The sequence below is a fragment of the Humulus lupulus genome, chromosome 1, assembly GCF_963169125.1.
Source record: "Humulus lupulus chromosome 1, drHumLupu1.1, whole genome shotgun sequence".
NCBI lineage: Eukaryota > Viridiplantae > Streptophyta > Magnoliopsida > Rosales > Cannabaceae > Humulus > Humulus lupulus.
Window position 1 is genome coordinate 133181023 of NC_084793.1, and position 20491 is coordinate 133201513.

General features: G+C 33.4%; 2 protein-coding genes and 2 long non-coding RNA genes across 5 annotated transcripts; all 4 read left to right on the forward strand.

The window, feature by feature from the left end:
- The first annotated feature begins 2750 nt into the window (after positions 1-2750).
- On the forward strand, positions 2751-6403 carry LOC133818495 (uncharacterized). Of its 2 annotated transcripts, none has more exons than XR_009885913.1 (3): positions 2751-3464; positions 3547-3625; positions 6177-6403. It is a non-coding gene; the product is annotated as an uncharacterized LOC133818495 (long non-coding RNA). The 2 variants fall into 2 exon arrangements; XR_009885916.1 differs by lacking the exon at positions 6177-6403 and adding an exon at positions 5046-5116.
- A 3594-nt stretch (positions 6404-9997) lies between these two features.
- LOC133818504 (uncharacterized) lies at positions 9998-11501 on the forward strand. The gene is made up of 3 exons (XR_009885917.1): positions 9998-10133; positions 10912-11068; positions 11237-11501. It is a non-coding gene; the product is annotated as an uncharacterized LOC133818504 (long non-coding RNA).
- Positions 11502-11560: 59 nt separating this feature from the next.
- LOC133822139 (protein PIR-like) lies at positions 11561-14181 on the forward strand. Its single transcript, XM_062254376.1, has 7 exons — positions 11561-11566; positions 11775-11810; positions 11915-11994; positions 12872-12980; positions 13068-13280; positions 13442-13653; positions 13932-14181. The coding sequence occupies exons 1-7, from the start codon at positions 11561-11563 to the stop codon at positions 14164-14166; spliced, it is 891 nt and encodes a 296-aa protein (XP_062110360.1). The 3' UTR covers positions 14167-14181.
- A 315-nt stretch (positions 14182-14496) lies between these two features.
- On the forward strand, positions 14497-18469 carry LOC133822148 (mRNA export factor GLE1-like). Its single transcript, XM_062254389.1, has 8 exons — positions 14497-14515; positions 15609-15692; positions 15807-15826; positions 17148-17230; positions 17348-17443; positions 17599-17770; positions 17938-18130; positions 18358-18469. Exons 1-8 carry the CDS (start codon positions 14497-14499, stop codon positions 18375-18377), a joined length of 687 nt encoding a protein of 228 aa, XP_062110373.1. The 3' UTR covers positions 18378-18469.
- The last annotated feature ends 2022 nt before the right edge of the window (positions 18470-20491 follow it).

The window sequence follows — 20491 nt, forward strand, 5'->3', positions numbered from 1 at the left end:
CTTTATAATCTCTATAATGTTATTCTATGGTGAGAACCTCAAGAAATGTTTGTCCAACATCAACATGGTGTTGATTATGGACAACATCGAGTTCGTGATAATCAAAGATATTCTTATTTTTCCTATGCAACGATCACCAAATCCTTCAAAGAGGATTTTTGATGGTGGTTCGAGCAAAGGAAAGAAGGAAAATACTACTTAACAAGCTCAAGGAGAAGTTGCTTTAAGCTTCTTCTTCGAAGAGAAAATGAGGAAGAAATTCAAACAAAAATAATAAAAAGTCCACTGGCAAGACACCAAATGCTGCAAAGCATCTTGGAGCAAGGCCTGATTGTTAGTAAACTAAAGTGGAATGTTTCCAACTCCAAGGAGACTGGGAATTAAAACAAGATTACCCAGCACTCAAGGCATATGGAGCCCAAGATAATGAAATTTGTGTTGGATGCATGTGATTTTAGAGGATGATACTTCGGTTTTGGATCGCTGAATCAATATCTACTAAACATGCATGTATATTTTTACACCTTTTTAACATTGGGAAAGCCATGAAGGATAAAAAGCCAAAGCTTGGAATCGATCTAGGATTGTTCATATCAAACAAGGCAAAAGGATAAGCTTGAATGAATTTTGAAAATAAATATATTGTTTTAAGACAATGTTTATTTTATTTCGATTTTCAATGGAAATTTTAATTTTAGTTTTTCTTATTACATAAACAAAAATTTGTAGTTACTTTCACAAGTATTAAAATCCTATCTCTTTAACTGGATGTAAATTGTGGGGTGGATGTATGAAAAACGGGCTATCACTATTGCAACTAAACGAGCCCTACGTTTTAAATAATGAGTTGTTTAAGATAGCTAGATCTAGGACCGTTAAACGACAAAAGGTCAATAATGTTAGAAATGACGTACCTTTGCCATCTTCGCTTTGGTCATATTTGCTATGATAGGATTCAAAGACTAACAAAGGATGAGCCTTTGAGAGAACTCACCTAGGGTGACCTACCTGTTTGTGAATCTAGTCTCGAGGGCAGACTGACAAAGAGTCCATTATCTATGATAGGAGAAAGGGCCAAAGAACCACTTGGGCTAGTATGTTCAAATGTATGGGGACAAATGAATGTTTAAGCGATGGGTGGTTATGAGGATTTCGTCACCTTCATAACGATTTCTCTAGAGACTCATGTAAGTACCTAAAGCATTGGAATTCTAATAATTTGTTAAGAAGTTCAAAGAATTCATTGCTATGGATTTATACAAAATTGGGTAAAACGTTAAAGATCTTGTGCTCTGATTGGGGTGTAGGGTATTTGGATAATTATAACCTAGATCATTTAATTGAAATTGGAGAATTGTCTAAAGCAATTATCCTAAGGACTTCGCAACAGAACAATGTTGCTAAGCGGTGTGAATCGCTCATTTATGAAAATGTGTGTTCTATGATAAGCTATTCAACTCTACCAACTTGTTACTCATATATTTTCTTGAGACATACTACCTAGACTGCATGTGCCTATTTTTAAATGTTGTGTCATCACAAAACTGTCTTTAAGACAATACTAGAATTATCTAATGGTCGTGAACCTAGTTGACGTCATTATGGAATTTGGGGGTGTCTTGTTTATGTTCTAAGGAAAAAGGTAGGAAAGCTAGAACAACAAACTGAGGTTTGCTTGTTTGTTGGCTATCGTAAAGGTATTCAGGGTGGTCTGTTTTATAGTCCAGTAGACAAGAAAGTGTTTGCTCTATAAATGCTACTTTTCTAGATAACGACTACATAATGAATTTCAAGTCTCATAGAAAAATAGTATTAGATAGAAAAATGATAAACTATTGTTCCATCCTTACGGACGCAAGTCTATGAAAACAAGGTAGATTTAGAAACCACTAATCAAGGTCAGAAAGTTACAGTGCCTCGTCATAGTGGGAGGGTTTCTCGAAACCCAGTACCTATGATATGGATATTGAAACAAAAAAGTTGGTTGGGGACACAAGTAAGAATGATCCATTGGCCTTTAAATAGACAATGGGTAAGACTGAAAGGGATCTTTTACTTGAAGCCAAGTACCAGGAAATAGAGTCTAAGTACTCTTAATTTGTTTGAGATCTTGTAGATGTGCCATTGGACTTTAGGCCCATGTAGTGCAAATGGATCTATAAGAAGAAGAGAGGAGATGATGGAAAGGTCGAGACATTTAAGGCTCGACTCATGATAGAGAGAGAAAGTTGACTTAGAGAAAAAAATTCTCCAATAGCCATGTTAAATTCATTTAGTATACTCTTATTCATAGCCACAACTCTTGATTAATAAATAAGGCAAATGGACATCAAAGAATCATTTTTTATGGCTATCTTGATGAGACCATTTACATGGATCAATCATAAGGATTTAAAGTAGTTGGACAAGAAAGTTGGCAAGCTAAGTAGGTCAATCTATGGACTTAAACAAGCTTCGCACTCCTGGAACTTAAGGTTAAATGGAAACATTAAGACTTGTGTTTTTTAACAAAATGTAGTTGACCCTTATGTTTAGCAAATTAGGCAAAAAGACATTGTGGTGTTCTTAATCCTTTATGTATGTAACGTCCTACGTTTTTGGGTACCTTTAAACGACTCGGGTCGGGATTTTTCCCCCGGGTTAAGAATATTATTTTAAATAATATTATATTTTATTTGTAAGTATTCCATGAGTTATTGCTAGCCAAAATATGAATTTTGTGATTTTAAAAGTCAAGATAAGACTTTCGGTCCTGGACCGACACAAAAACCCTGATCGGGTAAAAATCTCGAAAAATAAAACGAAAAATCATGGCAATTATATTTTGGGCATAAAATACATTCATAAAAGTTAAAGTTTGGTCAAAAATAATAAACCTAAAAGAAAATGGAAATTTTAGGGCATTTTGTGTTAAATGCCTAATTTTACCGAAATGGGGAATTTTATTCCATGAATGGACCTTAGGTTAAATTTTATTATGTGATTAATTAAATTAAATGTGAGAGACATTTAATTTAATTAATTAATGTTAAGTTTGGTGATTAAAACTTAATAAGAGTGAAAAAAGGTGTCAAAAGTCAATTTGGACTTTTCTTCTTATAAACCTTTATTAACCTTTATAAAAAAATAAATAAATAAATAAAAAAAATTAATGGTCACATATATGGAAAATGGTGGCTGGCCATGTGCTATTTTAGAGTGGTGTGAACCCAATTTTATAAAATTCAAATCCCATTTAATTAAGAAGTCAAGTGGGCAAGTGGGTAGAAAAGCACTCAAGTGTTTTGTGATATTTTGAAGAGTTGTGTGAGCCATTCTAACCCCCAAATCCGACCACTCTCCCTCCCTCATTCACTCTCATCTGATTTTTGAAGACTCTCTCAAGTGTTCTCTCCATTTTCAACCCCAAGAACACCAAAGAAACTTGGAAGCTAAGTCTTGGTCTAGGAAGGGTTTTCCCTAAGGTAAAGTTTCATTAATCTAGACTTTTGTCAAGTTTTAATCATAGAGTTTCAAATAGCTAATTACCTATGTTGTTGGAGGAAGTTGGTTAGGGTTTTTGAAAGGATTTGAAGGAGTCAAAGCTTATAGGAAGGTCCAAACCTTAAGCAAGAACACCAAAGAGGTAAAAAGTTTACTTTTGATGATTTTGTTGTAGGGTTTTTAGTTTTAAGCATTATTTTGTATATCTAATGCTTAGAGTTTCTTGTTGATGATGTAATAAGGTTATGGTAGTTGTTTAATAATTTTTATGATGCATGTGTATTGATTTTTGAAAATGGGAACCAAAACCCCCAAGGGTTTTGTAGGATACCCTAAAACAAAACATGTTTTAAGCTGTGACTTCCAAGGGGTCAAGTAGCCACTGTATATTGTTTTTGTAAAATTAAATTGTACTGTTATGTTGTTGAGATTGATTACATAAAATTGAGCTTTTGAAACACTAAAAAATGTTTAGAAATGAGTAAGTTATGCTATTTCAAAGTTTAGGTAAAAAACTGTTTTTTTCGTATTCTCATTTCCGGAACCAAGTTTGGACAGCCACTGTATAGGTCAAATGAACCCAGTTTTTTCTAAACTTTTGTGGACATATTTCTGGCATAACCTATTAGTCCACTGTAAAATTTGGTAAGAAAATATTGAACGGTTTGAAAGTTATTAACTGTCAAAGTTTAGAAAAAATAAGATCATTTTTACCTCATTGTTGGAAAATGATTTCACCAATCAAAAATGCTCATTTTGACCTAAGATTTTACAAAGACCTAAATGGCATAACAAAAATGGAATTGGGAAATTTTGGTAACAATTGGGTAAGTAAATTTGAAGTTATGAACTAACGAAGTATGTAGTTAAAAATGTGAAAAATAGGTTTTTCACACTTAGTGTAAAAATGAGATTTTGGAACATAAGGTAAAAAGTAAAATTTTGTTTATTTCAAGATATAAATTGGTAAGTCTTGAAATCATATTTTCACTAAAATTACCCCTTTGAGTTTAAATGAATTATTTTTCTAGTAAATAAAATTGATTAATTGCTTTTGGGAAAATTAATTAGTCAAGATGAGAAATTTATAACGGTTTTCCTAATTATGACAAATTAGGCAATTTTCTTAAAACGGTTTTTAGATATTAAAACCTTAAGAAAAATAAAAGGAAAATTTAAAGAGTTTATTTTCTTTAAAAATAATTAAGGAATTTATTTGTATTTTCTGGATATAATACCGGCTAAAATCTTAAATATTTTAACCGACTAGTCGAAAGTGCGGGTTAATAGTGATACCTTGAAAGAGTAAGATTTTTAGCGGGTTGTGGGGAAATACCATTGTTATACCCGAGCCTAGGTATCGAGACCTTAGGATAGGTCTCCCCGAGACTTAGGGTTTAGTCTCGAATATTTTGTATAACTTTCCTTAATAGGTTTAAAACCAAATAAGGATTGTAAATCCTTACAAATGACTTTTATTAAAATGACCAAACTGCCCAAAATAATAATAATGAATTATGAGTGCCATAATTAATCCGAGTATACTGTATGGATAACTACAGTATTGGCTAAGCGTAACTGGACTGAACGTTGGAGGGTGAAAACTTGCTGAGCGCTAAGGACTCCAAGTAAGTCAACTTATATTGTATGGCTGCAACATGAAATGATTATTGTCTTGTATGTTAGTATAGGGATGCATGCATATATATAGGCTGTCATAGAAAGTTGCTTAGAGACGTTAGTCTAGTGAGTGCTGATTTAGAAAATATGAACGGTAGAAGTCCGTCATATCCTAGATGGTTGATCCCCGTCACACTGCTTGATTTTATTTATGTCCGGTTCATTACTGCGACGAGTGGCCATGAGATGAGGATAAGCTGGTTAAACCTAGGGGCGCCAAGATAAATGGGACCTAGGGGCCCTCATGCTTACTTAATCATTGGACGGTTAGAATCCGAGCAAGTGCTCTGATAAGTTATTCCTGGATAGCAGCCGTGAATATTGGCCATTCCGTGAGAGTGCCTAGAGATACTAGGGGTTGCCAAGATTGAGTGAGGTTGAACACCCTAGGGGCAGCTGCTCACCAGCACCACTGATTAACATAGAAGTCTCCGAAAAATCGTGTAAATTGGATTACACTCTTGAATATGTAGCGATGCCCTAGGTAACACGATAGTTACCCTTGATGAGAATATTTATTGGCTAGATCTTAGTGTGGAGACTCGGTTCTCTTTTACAGATTAGCAATTATGTTGGAGGGCGCGTTACGCATGAATTGTTGGAAATTGTCTAGCGTTGGTCTCGAATTATATTGTGATATAATATATCTGCTTGCTCTGGGATTTTCTGAGTGCAGGGAGATAATTGTTGGTAAGATATAGTTGTGATATAATATATCTGCTTGCTCTGGGATTTTCTGAGTGCAGGGATATAATTGTTGATAAGAATATAGTTGTGATATAATATATCTGCTTGTTCTGGGATTTTTCTGAGTGCAGGATTATTTTTATCTAGTTATGAATTAATTTATCATTGGTTATCAGGCATGACCATAAGTTTGCCAGGACGCTTTAGCGTTCTTGAAATTGATTGTGTAGGGTCCGGATGGGTTCGGAACCCTAATTCTCTACATGCTTTGTTTGAAAGTTGATCTTACTAAGCGTTTTCGCTTACCTAGTTGTTTCATGTTGTAGGTAAGAGCAAGGGAAAGGCAGAGCAGTGAGCGCTGGAGTCTTCCTTGCAAATGTACATGTGGACCGACCTTTTGGGAAGCTTTTTTATTTTTGGAAATGTTGTGTAATTTTCCTAAACTAGGCTCACTCTAATCTTTATAAAACATGTTTGTTACTAAATGTTAAGTATGCCCATACGACTTTTTAAAAAGTTTTTTTTTCTATGGGTTTTTGAGACATTTTGTTAAATGAAAACATTTATATTTCCGCATTATCGAGTCTTGAAAAATCCGGATCATTACAATGTAGATAATATCTTATTCATTGGAAACAATGCCAAGAAATTATTAGACATAAAGAACTGGCTAGAAGCAAAATTCCAGATTTTGTTGTAGCAAGTCGTGTTCTTGGCATGCAGATCATCAGGGATAGAAATAACTGAATTTTGGTTCTAACTCAAGTGACCTACTTAGGTGTGGTGCTTGGTCGTTACTCTGTAACAAATTCCAAGAAAGGATGTTTAGCGTCTTGACATGGAATTTATTTTTCTGAGCAGCAGTCTCCACAAACTCCACAAGAGAAAGAAAAGATGTAAAGAATTCCATATGCATTTTCAATTAGAAGTCTAATTCATGATATGTTGTGTGTTGTGACTGGAGATCTGCTATGCGGTGGGAGTGGTGAGCAAGTGCCATAAAACCTTAGAAATTAACAATAGATGGAGGCCGGTATCTTTGACAGACTAGACACTATATGTTAGTCTTTTTAGGTGGATCTTTGAACCTGTTAGGCTACACAGATTTAGATTTTAGACTAATGTGTTTACTTCTGAAAAATGTGTTTACTCTTGGAGGTGGAGCTATGATTTGGAGAAGTGATAGGTTGTCTGCCATCTCAGTAGCTATGATTGGGAGAAGCGTTAGGCTATCTGCCATTTAAGAATCCACCTTGGAAGCTGAGTACATAGCTGCATCCATAGCTACTAAGGAAATAGTCTGGCTAAGTCAATTCTATACGGATCTCGATGTTATTCCAGAAATTGATAAACCACTTATTGTGTCTAGTGATAGTAATGAGGCAATAGTGAATTCGAAAGAACCTCGAAGCGACAAAAGAGAAAAACATATAGAGAGAAAGCACCACATTATCGAGGATGTGTGGCGAAGGCGTGATGTGAAGGTGATGAAGATAGCGTTGGAAGGAAATTTTTCATATCCTTTTACAAAGATATAAGCAGAGAGCATAATTGTAGAGTCTAAGAACTTTACTTAGCTAGTTAGATAGTAGTAATAACATTAATAGCTAGTAGTAGTTATAGTATGTTTATTACTGTGGATTTTGGTTCAAGCCGGGACTTAGTTTGACACTCGTAGGAACACTTGTAGATTTTATAACTTTAACCTATAGTTTAAGAATATTAATTATAACCTAAGGTTTGATTAATATGACGGATTATGAAGGTGATATTTATTATACTATAAGGTTTAGATAGACCCAATAAGAGAATGACACTTGTCATGTGCATGTTTATTGAGAAATTAAGTATTTTTGAGGAATAGTTTATTATGAGTAATATTTGAAAATCCCAGAGTCTGCCAGCAGCTTTGAAATCGTTATAGGACTCAGTCAAAGCTGTTTACTCAATTCAAATTAGGCTGAAAAAGTGTAATTACGTGTATAATATTTCAGCGTATGCCGATATATCGCAGCTCTAAGGGGCGATATATCGCCATACGGGGATACGAAAAACATGTAACTTTGCACGACCACTTCAATGAGCCTTGGGAATATCAGCCCAGGCGATATATCGCCAAGCATGGGTGATATATTGGCTCTAGGGCATGAATTTTGAATAATTTTGAAATCGAGCTCATTTTATTCCATGACCTCTTGATAAGCCCATTATCTTTTTGACCGAGTCTTAAGCCTCTGCTGAACGAATATTCAAATGTTTTTCAATTAAAAGTCATTATTTTTATTCAAGCTAAATGAAGATATTTTCATTATTGAACTCTATAAATAGGACCTAGTACCCAGCCGTTTCTTCATTCTTCAAGTTGAGTTCAGAGCCTTCAAGCTGCTAGGTTTACTTTAGAGTGTTATACACTTGGGTTGGGGTTATAAGCTTTATCATTATAAGGTTATTAAACACTTGGGGAAGTAAGGCTCATAGTGTGTATTTTGATTTCGAGGTGTAGTTCGGTCATAGTGCATTCAAGGTATTCCTATTTCTAGTTCCTTTCTGTATTGTTTCATTAGTTTTATAGTTTTTCTCTACTCAATTCCTAACTCGCTGTTTTCATTCGTGGTTAGGCATCTAAGTTCTTTGAACTTGAGGTTCTTGTCGGTAAGTACCTTTTCGGTGGTTTAGTTCATTCCTTTTCATCTCTTTCATTTAAATACTCACCTTTCTCATTAATGGTTTTTAGGAGTGTTCCAAAATCTCGTCCTTGTTCTCACATCCTGGTATTTGGTAAGGAAAATAGGATAGTATTATATGCTTATATGATTATGCTATAGTATGTTTTTATATGTTATATGTTTTGGGGCTTATAGTTGCTTAAATAGCAAACCCCAACGCTTTTATGTTTTTGGGGCTTATATTTGCTTAACTAGCAAACCTCATTGTAGTATGAGGCTTATAGTTGCTTGGTTATTGTGATGATCCAACTACTCTAGACTTTTGGACCATTAACTAAAACTAAACATACTAATCCTTAATAAAACTTACATTGTGAAAATACCATAACTTTATTAGGAAACTTGTAAAAATGAGAGTTACTTACATAAAATGTCAAGTAGGATATGGGATCCCATTGTCTTTAAAAACAAAACATAATTTAAAATAAAAAGGAGTTACATAACAAGTGCGGAAAAATACATGTAAAACCATAAAAAGAAGACTACATCCTCGAAAATCGAACTCTCGACTCCTTGAATCCATTCATCACCGATACACATTCCCCAAGCATCCACGAATCTTACCGCCACTATAGCTATTTTCCTGCACATATAAAGAAAAAGGAATGAGCCTAATGCCCAGCAAGGAAAAATCTAACACAAAGTTCATATACATAAATTTCATAAGAAACATAAAAAAAAAACATAACATAACATAACATAACATTACACTTATATTATACACATACTATAATGGCCATTATTACTTGGGGTCCCATAGACTAAACAAGTCATATGCCCATTAGATTAGTGGGGTCCTACTAGCTAAGCAGGTCATATGCCCATAATCTATTTGGGGTCTTGTTAGTCATATGGGTCATATGCCCAAGCCTCACTACAAGAATTTTGAGTATATATTACATTAAGATATAGCATATTTGTTAAAGCGTTATTATTGATATAGCTATAAAAATAAAATGGCTGAAATTTTTGTCGCCAAGGGAAATACTAATTGCCGCCTGTTACTTTTTATTTTTTTTATTATTTTACACTGCTCTCGTTCTCTCTAAAGCTGAACGAAAAAGGTAAAACAAAAACCCTCTTGCTGAATATGAGTTTCTCTAACACCTAAATCCCTCATTCTCACCATCTAGGTTCTCTCTTGATCCACCAAATCTGTTACCAGAAAAAGGAGCTCAGCAAAACCACACAACAGCCTCTTCTTCTCTCACCATACAACCACCCACCCTCTTCCTCACGGCGTCGTTCTCCTCCACCGTCGTTCTCCTCTCAGGATACAGCAAAAAATGCTTATCCCTACCCTAATCACGCCTCCTCTGCTTCTTTTTCTCTCTAAAACCTAGTCTCTCATTCTCTCTATCTCTCCATCACAGTCTCTCGGCTCTCTCTCCTTCATGCCTATACTCTCTAGTTTGAATGTAAAACCATGACTAAGCCTACTGAAACATTTTATTCTCTGGTCACTCTCTTCCGTTGAGTCACTGTAGCACTATTGACGATGACCCTGCTGAAGCAAGAACCCAAGCAACCCAGCTGCTCAAGAAGCCGTACTTCTCTGTGAGTTTTCTTTTCCTTTTATTTTTTTAGATTTCAGTTTAATATCAAGAAAACATTTGAATATATCAATACATATATTTGTTTGTGTTGGAATTGTTTCTAAGGGAGAGGATATAGTGAGAAAAATTAGAGGTTGTAAGCATTTGAATACAAGAAAGAACAAAGAGCTTTTATGTGTTAAGAGAGAAACTTTTGAGAGCACAAATGTTGTGAAAATGTTGGTTCTTGCTGTGTGTTGAAGAACCTGTTTGAAAATTTCTTGTTCTTAATTCATTTTTGTGCATATCAGATATTTATAAATATATATATACATGCACTGAGTGTCGTTATTCCTCTTAGGCCAACAATGGTTAGGTCTTCCAATGGTTTAGCTCGATAGTTCACCGTTTTTAACACTTGTCTTTGTCTACCTCTTTTATTGTTTGAATCTTGTAATCGATCCCTATGTGTCAGAGAAACTTAACATTTTGATTTTGGGATTGGGGTCGTGAGTTATTCTCATTGCTGTCTGGTGTTGTTTTCTGGTTTGCTGGTGTAGTTTTCCTTTTAACAGGGGTATGCATTGTTGTAGGCATTGTGAACACTAATATAGAAAATTATTGAGGTGGGGTCTTCTTAGTGTTTGTTTTCCAATTGTACAGTTCAATCTTCATATGTTTAATTTTGTTTGAGTTATGTGATTGTTGAAAAAAAAGTTTTGAGCTATGTGTTGCATATTTAGAATGCTTTTCTAGTAAAATGAACTGTACTGAACTTAGAGACAAAACATTTGGTATAGGTGCTGCTTAGAGATCCATTCGATGACAATGTAATCCCCATTGTAGAAGAACTTCAAAGATGTTTACCTTTAACAAGAGCCAGTCCTAAAGGCCATGGTGAAGAAGAAGAGAAAGCCTCAGGGGTACGAGATGAAACTAAAACCAGCGAAGAAAATGGTATGCCAATGCATCATGAAATTATAGTTTTATGCTTAGTTTCCTTGTCTAGTTCTTGTGCTTACATTGAACCTTGAATGTGGCATTACTAGAACAAGTGTTAGAATACTTATATAGTGCTTTCTTTTTATATTAAGCTATTTGTATGCTTTCTTGTTATCATTTTAGATTATCGCTTGAGCTTAATATTTATGATGGTTTTGGATACCTTGTGTCATGCAATGCAGAGTTTCCATTCGAATTCTGGGCCTTAGAAGTTGCACTAGAAGCTATTTGTAGTTGTCTTGATGCTCGCACAAGAGAATTGGAAGCTGAAGCTTATTCAGCTTTAGATGAGCTGACCTCCAAGGTAACAGAAAGTAGTTCTTTTGCCAAAACATAAGAAGTTAAATATAAGTGACCATAATTTATGTGCCATTTTGAAAGGTTTTTAGCCTAAGCTCTTTCTTTGTGTTTGTAGTATAGTAATATATATATTGTTTTTTTTAAGTGATGAAGGTGATTGAGCCTACTTCGTGAGGAAGAGGGGCTGATTTTTTTTTTTTTGAAGTGAGGGGCTACTTTGATCTTAGCATGAAATTTGAACATGATATTGATTTTTGATGTTCTATGTTTTGTGTTGGTGGTGCTACTGTTTTGAGTTCTCGTTAACAGTTGCAAAACATTTTTTTTATTAATCCAGACTTTTTTTCTTTCTCTGTTATAGGTTATTACTCTTGACGATGTAATAAAGGGAATGAAGGTATAAAATTACATTGTACAATTTTTTTAGTTCTAGTTCTAGTTCTTTTCATATTTGACTTTCTATCTCTTTGTTTTTCAAAATAAAACTCAACATTATTGCAGGAGAATTCTACACCAAAGTGGAATGATGTAGTTGTTTTCATTCTTCCTGAGTTTGACGTCTCTACCAATCCTATAGAAAAGTCACCAAACAATTAGAGTAGGTAACAATATCTTTCTCAACCTCATTAAGTTTGTAAAAAAGCATGCTTCTCTCTAATATGTTGGCATTGTTGTGTTAATATTTATACAAAGGAATATCAATATTTTTTTTTTTTTGTTATTGCTGTTTGGTTTATTGTTCAAGGTGAATTTTGGGTATTATCAAACAAAATTTAGCTCCTGGATCATGAAGGGTCATGTTTTAAACTTTTAATAATGTTGAAAATAAAGAGAAGGTGAGCTTACTAATAATGATTTTTTTTTTAAAACAAATTATCAAAGGTCATACTCTGTTTTAACTTAGAATTATATGTTTGATAAAATGTGTCACGGTTTTACAAATTTTAATAGAGATTGAAAGTATTTTGTTTTTGTTGGTTTGCACTCTAAATATCACTATACTTTAAACATTATAGTTCCAAGTATATGTGGATGGATCTGTGTCCAAAATGCGCTGATGACATTAATTTATGTATACTTGTGAGTCAAGTCACCGGCTCGTCCATATACCATCTTTCTTGTTAGCTTAGCATCCTTATTGACAGAAAAATTACGTCTCATCATGAACTTGTGCTCTTTAACATTTATTTAACCCTCTTCTTTCTACAGTCAACAATACATTTGTAATATATTCTCTTTAAAAAAATAAAAATAAACTAACATTGAGTTTTTAATGTACATGAGGATAATACAGCCACACTCAAACTTCTTATAACATTTCTAGAGTGTTTTACTCTATTTGGTCTATCTAGAACTGTTTGGCAATTACAATAGAACATAATTCTTAAAAGGTTTTGGTTTTTGTGTGAAGCCTTGACATATTTTAAAGTATTACTTTCTGTCTCCTTTATAGTGAAGCCTTGACATTATTACTTATCAGAGACATTATCTGATCATTAATCACATTGGATCTATTCGTGCTGAGCATGATGACTTTACTATTCGTTTTGCTTCCGCCATGAACCAGGTGCTCTCTGGTTCTCATATGAAGATCCTCACTTATGAGTCATTATGAAAAATAGATTCGCCATTTTACCTAGACTTCTTTTTACAGCTCTTGTTGCTGAAATCAGCAGATAGTGCAGATGCAGAGTGGTGCAAAGAAGTTAAGGGAAGCATATATGATATGGTTGTTGAAGGTTTTCAGATTTTAAGCAGATGGACTGCACGCATCTGGGAACAATGTGCATGGAAGTTTTCTCGGCCCTGCAAAGATGTTCCTCTGGAATTACAGGAGGCATCATCATCTTTTTCTGACTACGAAAAGGTATTATCTCCAATAGATGTAGAATTGAAACGGATTCTCTAATTTTTGGCCTCCTCCAAACACCATACTTAGCATGATAGATGCTGGTTTGGCCACCCAACTATAGTGCATGCTCCAACTGCAGATCACATGCTGACTTGATTTTTCCTTTTGTATTACAGGTTGTACGATATAATTACAGTTCAGAGGAAAGGAAAGCCCTGGTTGAACTTGTTAGCTATGTTAAAAGCATTGGATCCATGATGCAACAATGTGATACATTGGTGGCTGATGCTTTATGGGAAAAAATACATGCAGAGGTCCAGGATTTTGTCCAGAATACATTGGCTACTATGTTGAGGACTACCTTTCAGAAGAAGAAGGATCTCTCTAGGTGGGATTTTACTTTGTTCTTAGTTATTTAAATGGTTAGCATATTTGTTATTTACTCTGATTGACTCAATTGGACATTCCATCTAAAAAGTTGATGCTACCCTGATATACACTATGCCTAGAATCATTACACTAGTAAGACAACAAATTTCCAAATGAAAATATTTCCTTTCCTGAATTTCAAGGCTAATTCATTTAATATCCTATTATGTATATTAGTTGTATTACGAGTAGGATGTTCCAAAAAACTTATATGTTGATTTGATTGCTAATTTTCAGGATTCTTTCTGATATGCGGACCCTTTCAGCAGATTGGATGGCAAACACAAGCAAGTCTAAATCTGAGATGCATTCTCTGCAGCATGGAGGGGAAGAAAGCAAAGGAAATGTATTTTTCCCTAGGCCTGTTGCACCAACTGCTTCTCAGGTTTCTTTTCTCTCACTTTTAATTAATGTTTCTATTTTTGTGTGTTTTAATTCTTTGATGTTAGCTCAGTTTCTATTATCAAAATAATTGTAAAAACTTATGTTTGAGATGAATTGGACTAAAGGAAACACTTTATGATGAATACAAGTTGTCAGTAATAATTATTAGGGCAATATCTTTGTACACCTTCTTCTGTTTGTATTATTCTTGTCAGTAATAATACAAGTTGTGGTCCTTTGTTTCTAAAAAAACTACTAGGGCAATATGATGTCTGTGTTCGCATATGTTTACATGTTCATCTTCAAATTTTTGAGATCTGCCCCAGGCCATAACACCTCATTACATCCAGATTCTTTGGTCATTTGTAGAAACCATGAATTTTAGCCACTTGATTTTAATTGAGTAAATTTGAGAACTATGAGAAACTTGGTTGGAGGTATACAACCAGTACTTTTTTGAAATCTTGTACATAATCCTCCTCTCTTTCTGCAGGTATGTTGTTGGATGATACCCGAGGTTTCTAAGAGCTCACTGGAAGTTCCTAAAAACTGTTGTGAACAAATTGTTTGAGTTCATGCATGAGACACATCCTGGTGTTCAGGTTTTTGTTCTGTTGTTGTTTTCTTGTCTCATTAACAGTTGCAAAACATTTGCTTGAACTCTTATTTATTATAGTGTCACTAAGTGTTTTTATTTGTTATAGCTAGCTTATTAAGTATATTATAAGTGTGATCTGAAGCTCTACTCTCTTAAAGTTAAACTATGATTATTTGCATATCAGTTTTTGCAATTGTATTTCATTTGCATATTTTAGGTTCTTGATCACAGAAGTGAAAAGAAATGAAATTAGATTTAAATTTTGCATGTTTTGTAAATTTGTTCTTCTATTTTATTACTTATTTTTTTTCCTGAAATACTATGTTTTGCACACTACCTTTATGCCTTTTTTTGTAATGATGAAATGGAGATCATTGGCACTTGTCTAATTGAGGATACAACCAAATTGGATTGTGAGAATTTGGCCATTTGATAATTGAAAATTCGCTTCCATATGCAGGCAATTTATTCATTCATTTAAGGTTGAATATATAAGAGTTTTCTCCTAATTAATTGCTTATAAAGATATATTCTGATAGCATACTATCAGCATTATTACAAATGAGAAAATTAATAACTGATCACAGTTGTAAAATACGGCTGTAATATCACCTAGAATCAATGATAATTTCAACATTAAATAATAGCAAAGTTTTATGCAAAATGTATTGTGTAGAAATATTCTTGTCCTCTCTATTTTACATTTCTGAATTGCATTTCAAAAGTTCTCTACATTTATTTTTCCTTCTTTGCACAATGGTTCTTAGATGGTTTTAAATTTTTTCCTTTTCAAGGTTGGCGCTAATCATTTTTTAGGGGGGGCATGATTTCTATTATTCCTCTTTAATGGGGAATGTCTATGCTGCCTAATTAAATGCTTATTTATTTATTTTTAAATTTTAATTAGTCTATTTCATGGTTTTGCTTCTTAGCTGTTTTGAGGGCACATTGGTTTTTAAAGTCAGTCGATTTGGTGCTGGCTACTTTATTGGCTGCGATCAACACCCAAAATGCAAGTAAGTTCGGAGCATTTTATACTGCCTGATAATATGTTGTCTTTGGCTCCTTTGTATGCATAGGTTTCGGGGGACAACTTACTGTATTCAGTTAACTGTTCTGTATGCCATTAGTTGCTTGCTTTACGCTTGTGGTATGTATTCTCCAGTCACACGAAGAAGTTAGTTATTTAAATAAACCTTTGGACTGGATTTCAGTAGAAATGACTGGACAGGAATATTTTTAGTCTTATACAGTGTCTGGTGCACTTTGATAAATTTTAGTATATAGATTAGTATGTTTTCTTTAAAAAATTAGTAATAGTTATGAAGTTAATTTGAAACTTACAAGTTGTCAAAATCATACCGTCAAAAGAAGAATAAAATGATAAAACAAACAATAAGATGAAAGGAAGATTACATAACGAGTAAAGCTGGTTAAGGAAGGAAACACTAAAACATTGTTAAATCCACTTCACTAAGAAACAAAAGAATTACAAGAGTTTATATATAGCTTCAGCCGCTTAGCTGAGTCCTACAAAGTAGGAATTCATAAAAAGAGGTAGAACTAAACAACCTGATCCTTAAACTAAAATTGGATAAGCTCTTAATCAAAATCATATTTAGGCTTCTTTGTTTGATGCTTTTGATAATTAATATGGTTTTTTTAAGAGTTACTATAAGCACTTATCAATGTTTTGGTAAAAGATGAAAGTATCTTTAGAATGGGTCCATTATTAAGAGTTGATCATTTATGCGCTAATTTCATCTAATATAAATATTCAACTAATTGCTTTTTGACACAGTGGTAATATAATATTTTGTATTGATTGCTTCAATGCTTTTAGCCAGGTCTTAATGAGAAATTAAAATGCATAAAGCTTGGCATTTTTTTAAGGTGCAACCTATTGGCATAATCCTTTTTGTTGCTATCATGACTACACAAGGCATGATTCTATAGCTTGATTTCTTATAAGTTTTCACCATGTCATTTTAGCTTGTGATGAGTATTTCCATCTGTTATGGTGTATTCAATATTTTCATATGTTTTTTGTTAATTTTGTTTGCTTGTAGGGTCTACTTTTGTTTACAAAAAGTAACTTTTTTTCTTTGGTTGTCTTTCCAAATATAAATTCCCATTAGGACATTGCATATTATATAAAGGCAGATGCATAGAACTTTTAAAGAGCAGTTACTATGAATTAAGTGTGGTGCGATTATTATTTGGTTGTTATGCTAGTCACTTGTCCCTCCTTAGTGACTCTCATTGTCTATTTTGCCATTTCTGTCCTATTTTTTCTTAAGTTTTCTTAGTTCTGTTTCTGCTCTGATGTTGTTCTATTTTGATGTATTTATTTCATGTATAGGTATTATATATATACAAGGATATATGTACATCTGTTTGTGTCTCCAGATTTAGTTCTTTCCCTCTCACCCACGATCTCATTCTCTCTCTTTCTTTCTCTGTTGTTGCAGATGTTAGCATGGAGGTGGGACTATGGGGATGGTGTTGTAACAGCGGGGACTTCAATGCGACTAGGGTACCGTTGCATTGAATAGTATTTTTATTTTTTTCTATGAAGTTTCAGGAAAGATAAATACATGATATCGCATTGATTGTTAGAGATCTCGCTAGTTTCTATTAATACTTTGTATTTTCTTGATTTATCTCTTAGTGATGATGACGACTTTGAGAATGATTCGGCACTTGAAATTCAGCCATACTTGATGGAAGAAAAATGCAAGACTACAATTCCTTTGTTAATAATGCTGTATTGTTTTTTTTTGCCTCCCCTCATTGAAGTGCTCATGCTTTTGATATTTTTTTTCCCTGGAATTTTAATGATTTCTCATCTCCTTCTTCTTTTTTATTGTTTAAGTCAGATTTGGACTTTCTGTTTTCTAATTTTTGGGTCATCATCTATAGTGTCAAAGCACTTGATAATCACTTGACTGCTATCCAAAGGGACTATGAACTCAGGTCCCAGATAGAAGAAAGGAAAATAAGAAGTGATGCGGCTTATGAAGGGGCCAAAAGAAAAGAGAAAGCTCTCCTGGAAGAAAAACTCCGCCAAGAAAAAGCCAAAGCAGAAGCTGAGGTTTGTTGACTTTGCCCAGGTTATTCATTTCTTTTGGTAGATGTCTAAAGATGGTTGTCACAGTCCTCTATTATTCTCACATATTCTTCTGATACAATCTTAATGCGCTTTGGTATATTATCTTGGTTTTATGATGTTGTTAGTAATAAAAGTATTTTCTGATGCAGGCAAAACTCAGAGCTGAAGAAGCAAATAGGGTTGCAATGGAAGCTCAGAGAAGAGAAGCAAAAGAGGCTGCTGAAAGGGAGGCCAATGAAGCGTCAAGCCAGGCTGCTGTTCAGAAGGAAGCTTTAGGATTGCAAACTAAAGCCAAAACCAAGGAATCTGAATTTGAAAAACCAATAAATTCAGCATCAGCAGGTAATTTGGCTACCAGGCAAATATAGCAACCTTGTACTGATCTATAAATATAATCATTTTCCCTTTTATCTAAAAATCTAGTTTAGCCCTAGTTTTCACAAAGATCAGCTAGGTTTTGGCAATAGTTCATTTTTGACACTCCACTATATTCCCCTCTGTTTTTTTTTCAATTTATTCATGTTCTCTGTACTCTTTTAAGAATTTTTCTGTTATCTGATGCGTGAAAGGGGCTATTGGTGGTAGGTGACATTACTAAAGTTGCAGAAGCTGCACTAAAGTTGGAGCGTGAAAGATTAAAAAAGTTGGAAGACTTGGATGAAGGAAACAGGGCATTAGGATTGAATGTAAATAAGGTTTGCTCTCTATATTGTAATTCATATTTATTTGAAAATTCTTAATCTCTATTTGGTAACTAGAAACTAGTATTTTTGTTTGGGATTTTCTTGTAGCATTCTTATAGAGTTTAATTGTTTAAGTATATTAAGCTTTAGTTTATCTTGACAGGAGGTTTCTACTGGTGTGAAAAAGTTATTGAGGGAATCGTCTGGCCAGTACAGCGACTTCAGTATTCTTTCCACTTTAAATTCTTAGGTAAATCCTGTAACTTACTGTTTATTTAGTAGGATATATGTTTTTATATATATCTATAATATTTTAGGTGAAAATTTATGATCTTTAAGAAAGTGTTAGATGGCACTAGATGCATTAGATCAATCCATATGTGTTGTTTTAGGTTCAGATCACTTCCAGGACTTGTCAACCAAACCCAAAGGGATATCATAGAATGTAATGTCTGCTTTTATTAGCCTTTTCATTCTTCCTTTTTATACACATTACTATATTGAAGTCATAGGTTGTCTATGATTTTTCATGCTTACGTTTGACACTTCTATCAGATAATAGTACATATTCTTTGATTGCTTGATTGATGCTTTTGAAAGTATAATACAGATATATTTAATAAGAGCTAATAATTTCATTAATGCAACATGGATGACTATAGCTGCCACTTTAATAAGTTCTAATCTTCCAGTTTTATCAGATACTATATTGTGCAGTGACATAATATATCAAGTGACCGATTACACACATGCATAGGCACACACTGACACCTATACTTGGATTGACTGATAAAATCTTATAATTTCATTACTTCCAACATAGAAACCTAGAATTACAACTTTCATGCATTTTTAATTAATACAAGGCAATTTGGTTCTGTTTTTTTTTTTTTTATATAAAAGCCCTAGAATTACCACTTTAAGTAATTGCTGGTGTGATTCCATTATTACACTCGAATATTACAGGTGTGTAGATGTGACTGGAGCTTACAGTGCTCTAAAGACGGAGCTTAACATAAGCTTGACAGCAATAGGCCTTTTGTGAACTACAACTGGCTTTATTGGAAAGAGGATTACACATGGACCTGTGGAAGAAAGGGAAACAGGTATATGACAAGTGCACAACAAATGGACTCACAACAAAGACTAGTGCACAAAGGATGATGAATTGAAGGATGGAGCAAGTTTCATGCATGGTTTACTTTTGTGTATCTTGTAATTTTTTGTTTTTCATTTTTGAAGTAAAAAATGTTCAAGATTATAAAACTTTATTATGTTATGCTTTCAAACTTAAGTTGGAACTAAGATCTCATGAAATAGACACATTCAGAGTTTAAATTAGTTATTGTTTAATGTAATACTTATGTTTTATCAATCTATTGGGAATTATATTTTATGATTAATTTGGATTTTTTTTTTATCAAAATACAATAATGAAAATCTTTTAATTAAAAAAAAAACTTATAAGTACCATTATCACAATAAAAAACCTTAATATGTTATGATTTAGAAACATATTATAAGCGTAAAAAATCGTTATGGTTTATATAATATAACAAACTAAAAATGTTATCAAAATAATCAAATGTAACAGTTGAAAAGTGTTATGAAAAAAGTACAAGATTAAACTTCAAATTTATAACCAAAAACTCTATCTAAATGTTATTATTTCAATATTATAGAACCTAAAAATGTGTTATTGAATAGTTTAAGATAACACTGAACATAACATTCAAAAAATGTTATAGAAAAGACTGGACTTTTAATAACAGGGGCTATGTTAACATTTTCAGAAGTGCTATCAATAGTCCCGGTTAGCAGTTTTTAAGTGTTATGAATACTGTTTTTTCTTGTAGTACAAACATACATATCATAACACTTATCATAACATAAAAACATAAGATAACATAAACATATAACATATAGATTCTATCCTATTTTCCTTACCAAAATACCGGGATAAGAGGACAGAGGTGGGACTTTGGAACACTCCTAAGAACCATTTGAAAGAGAGTGAGTA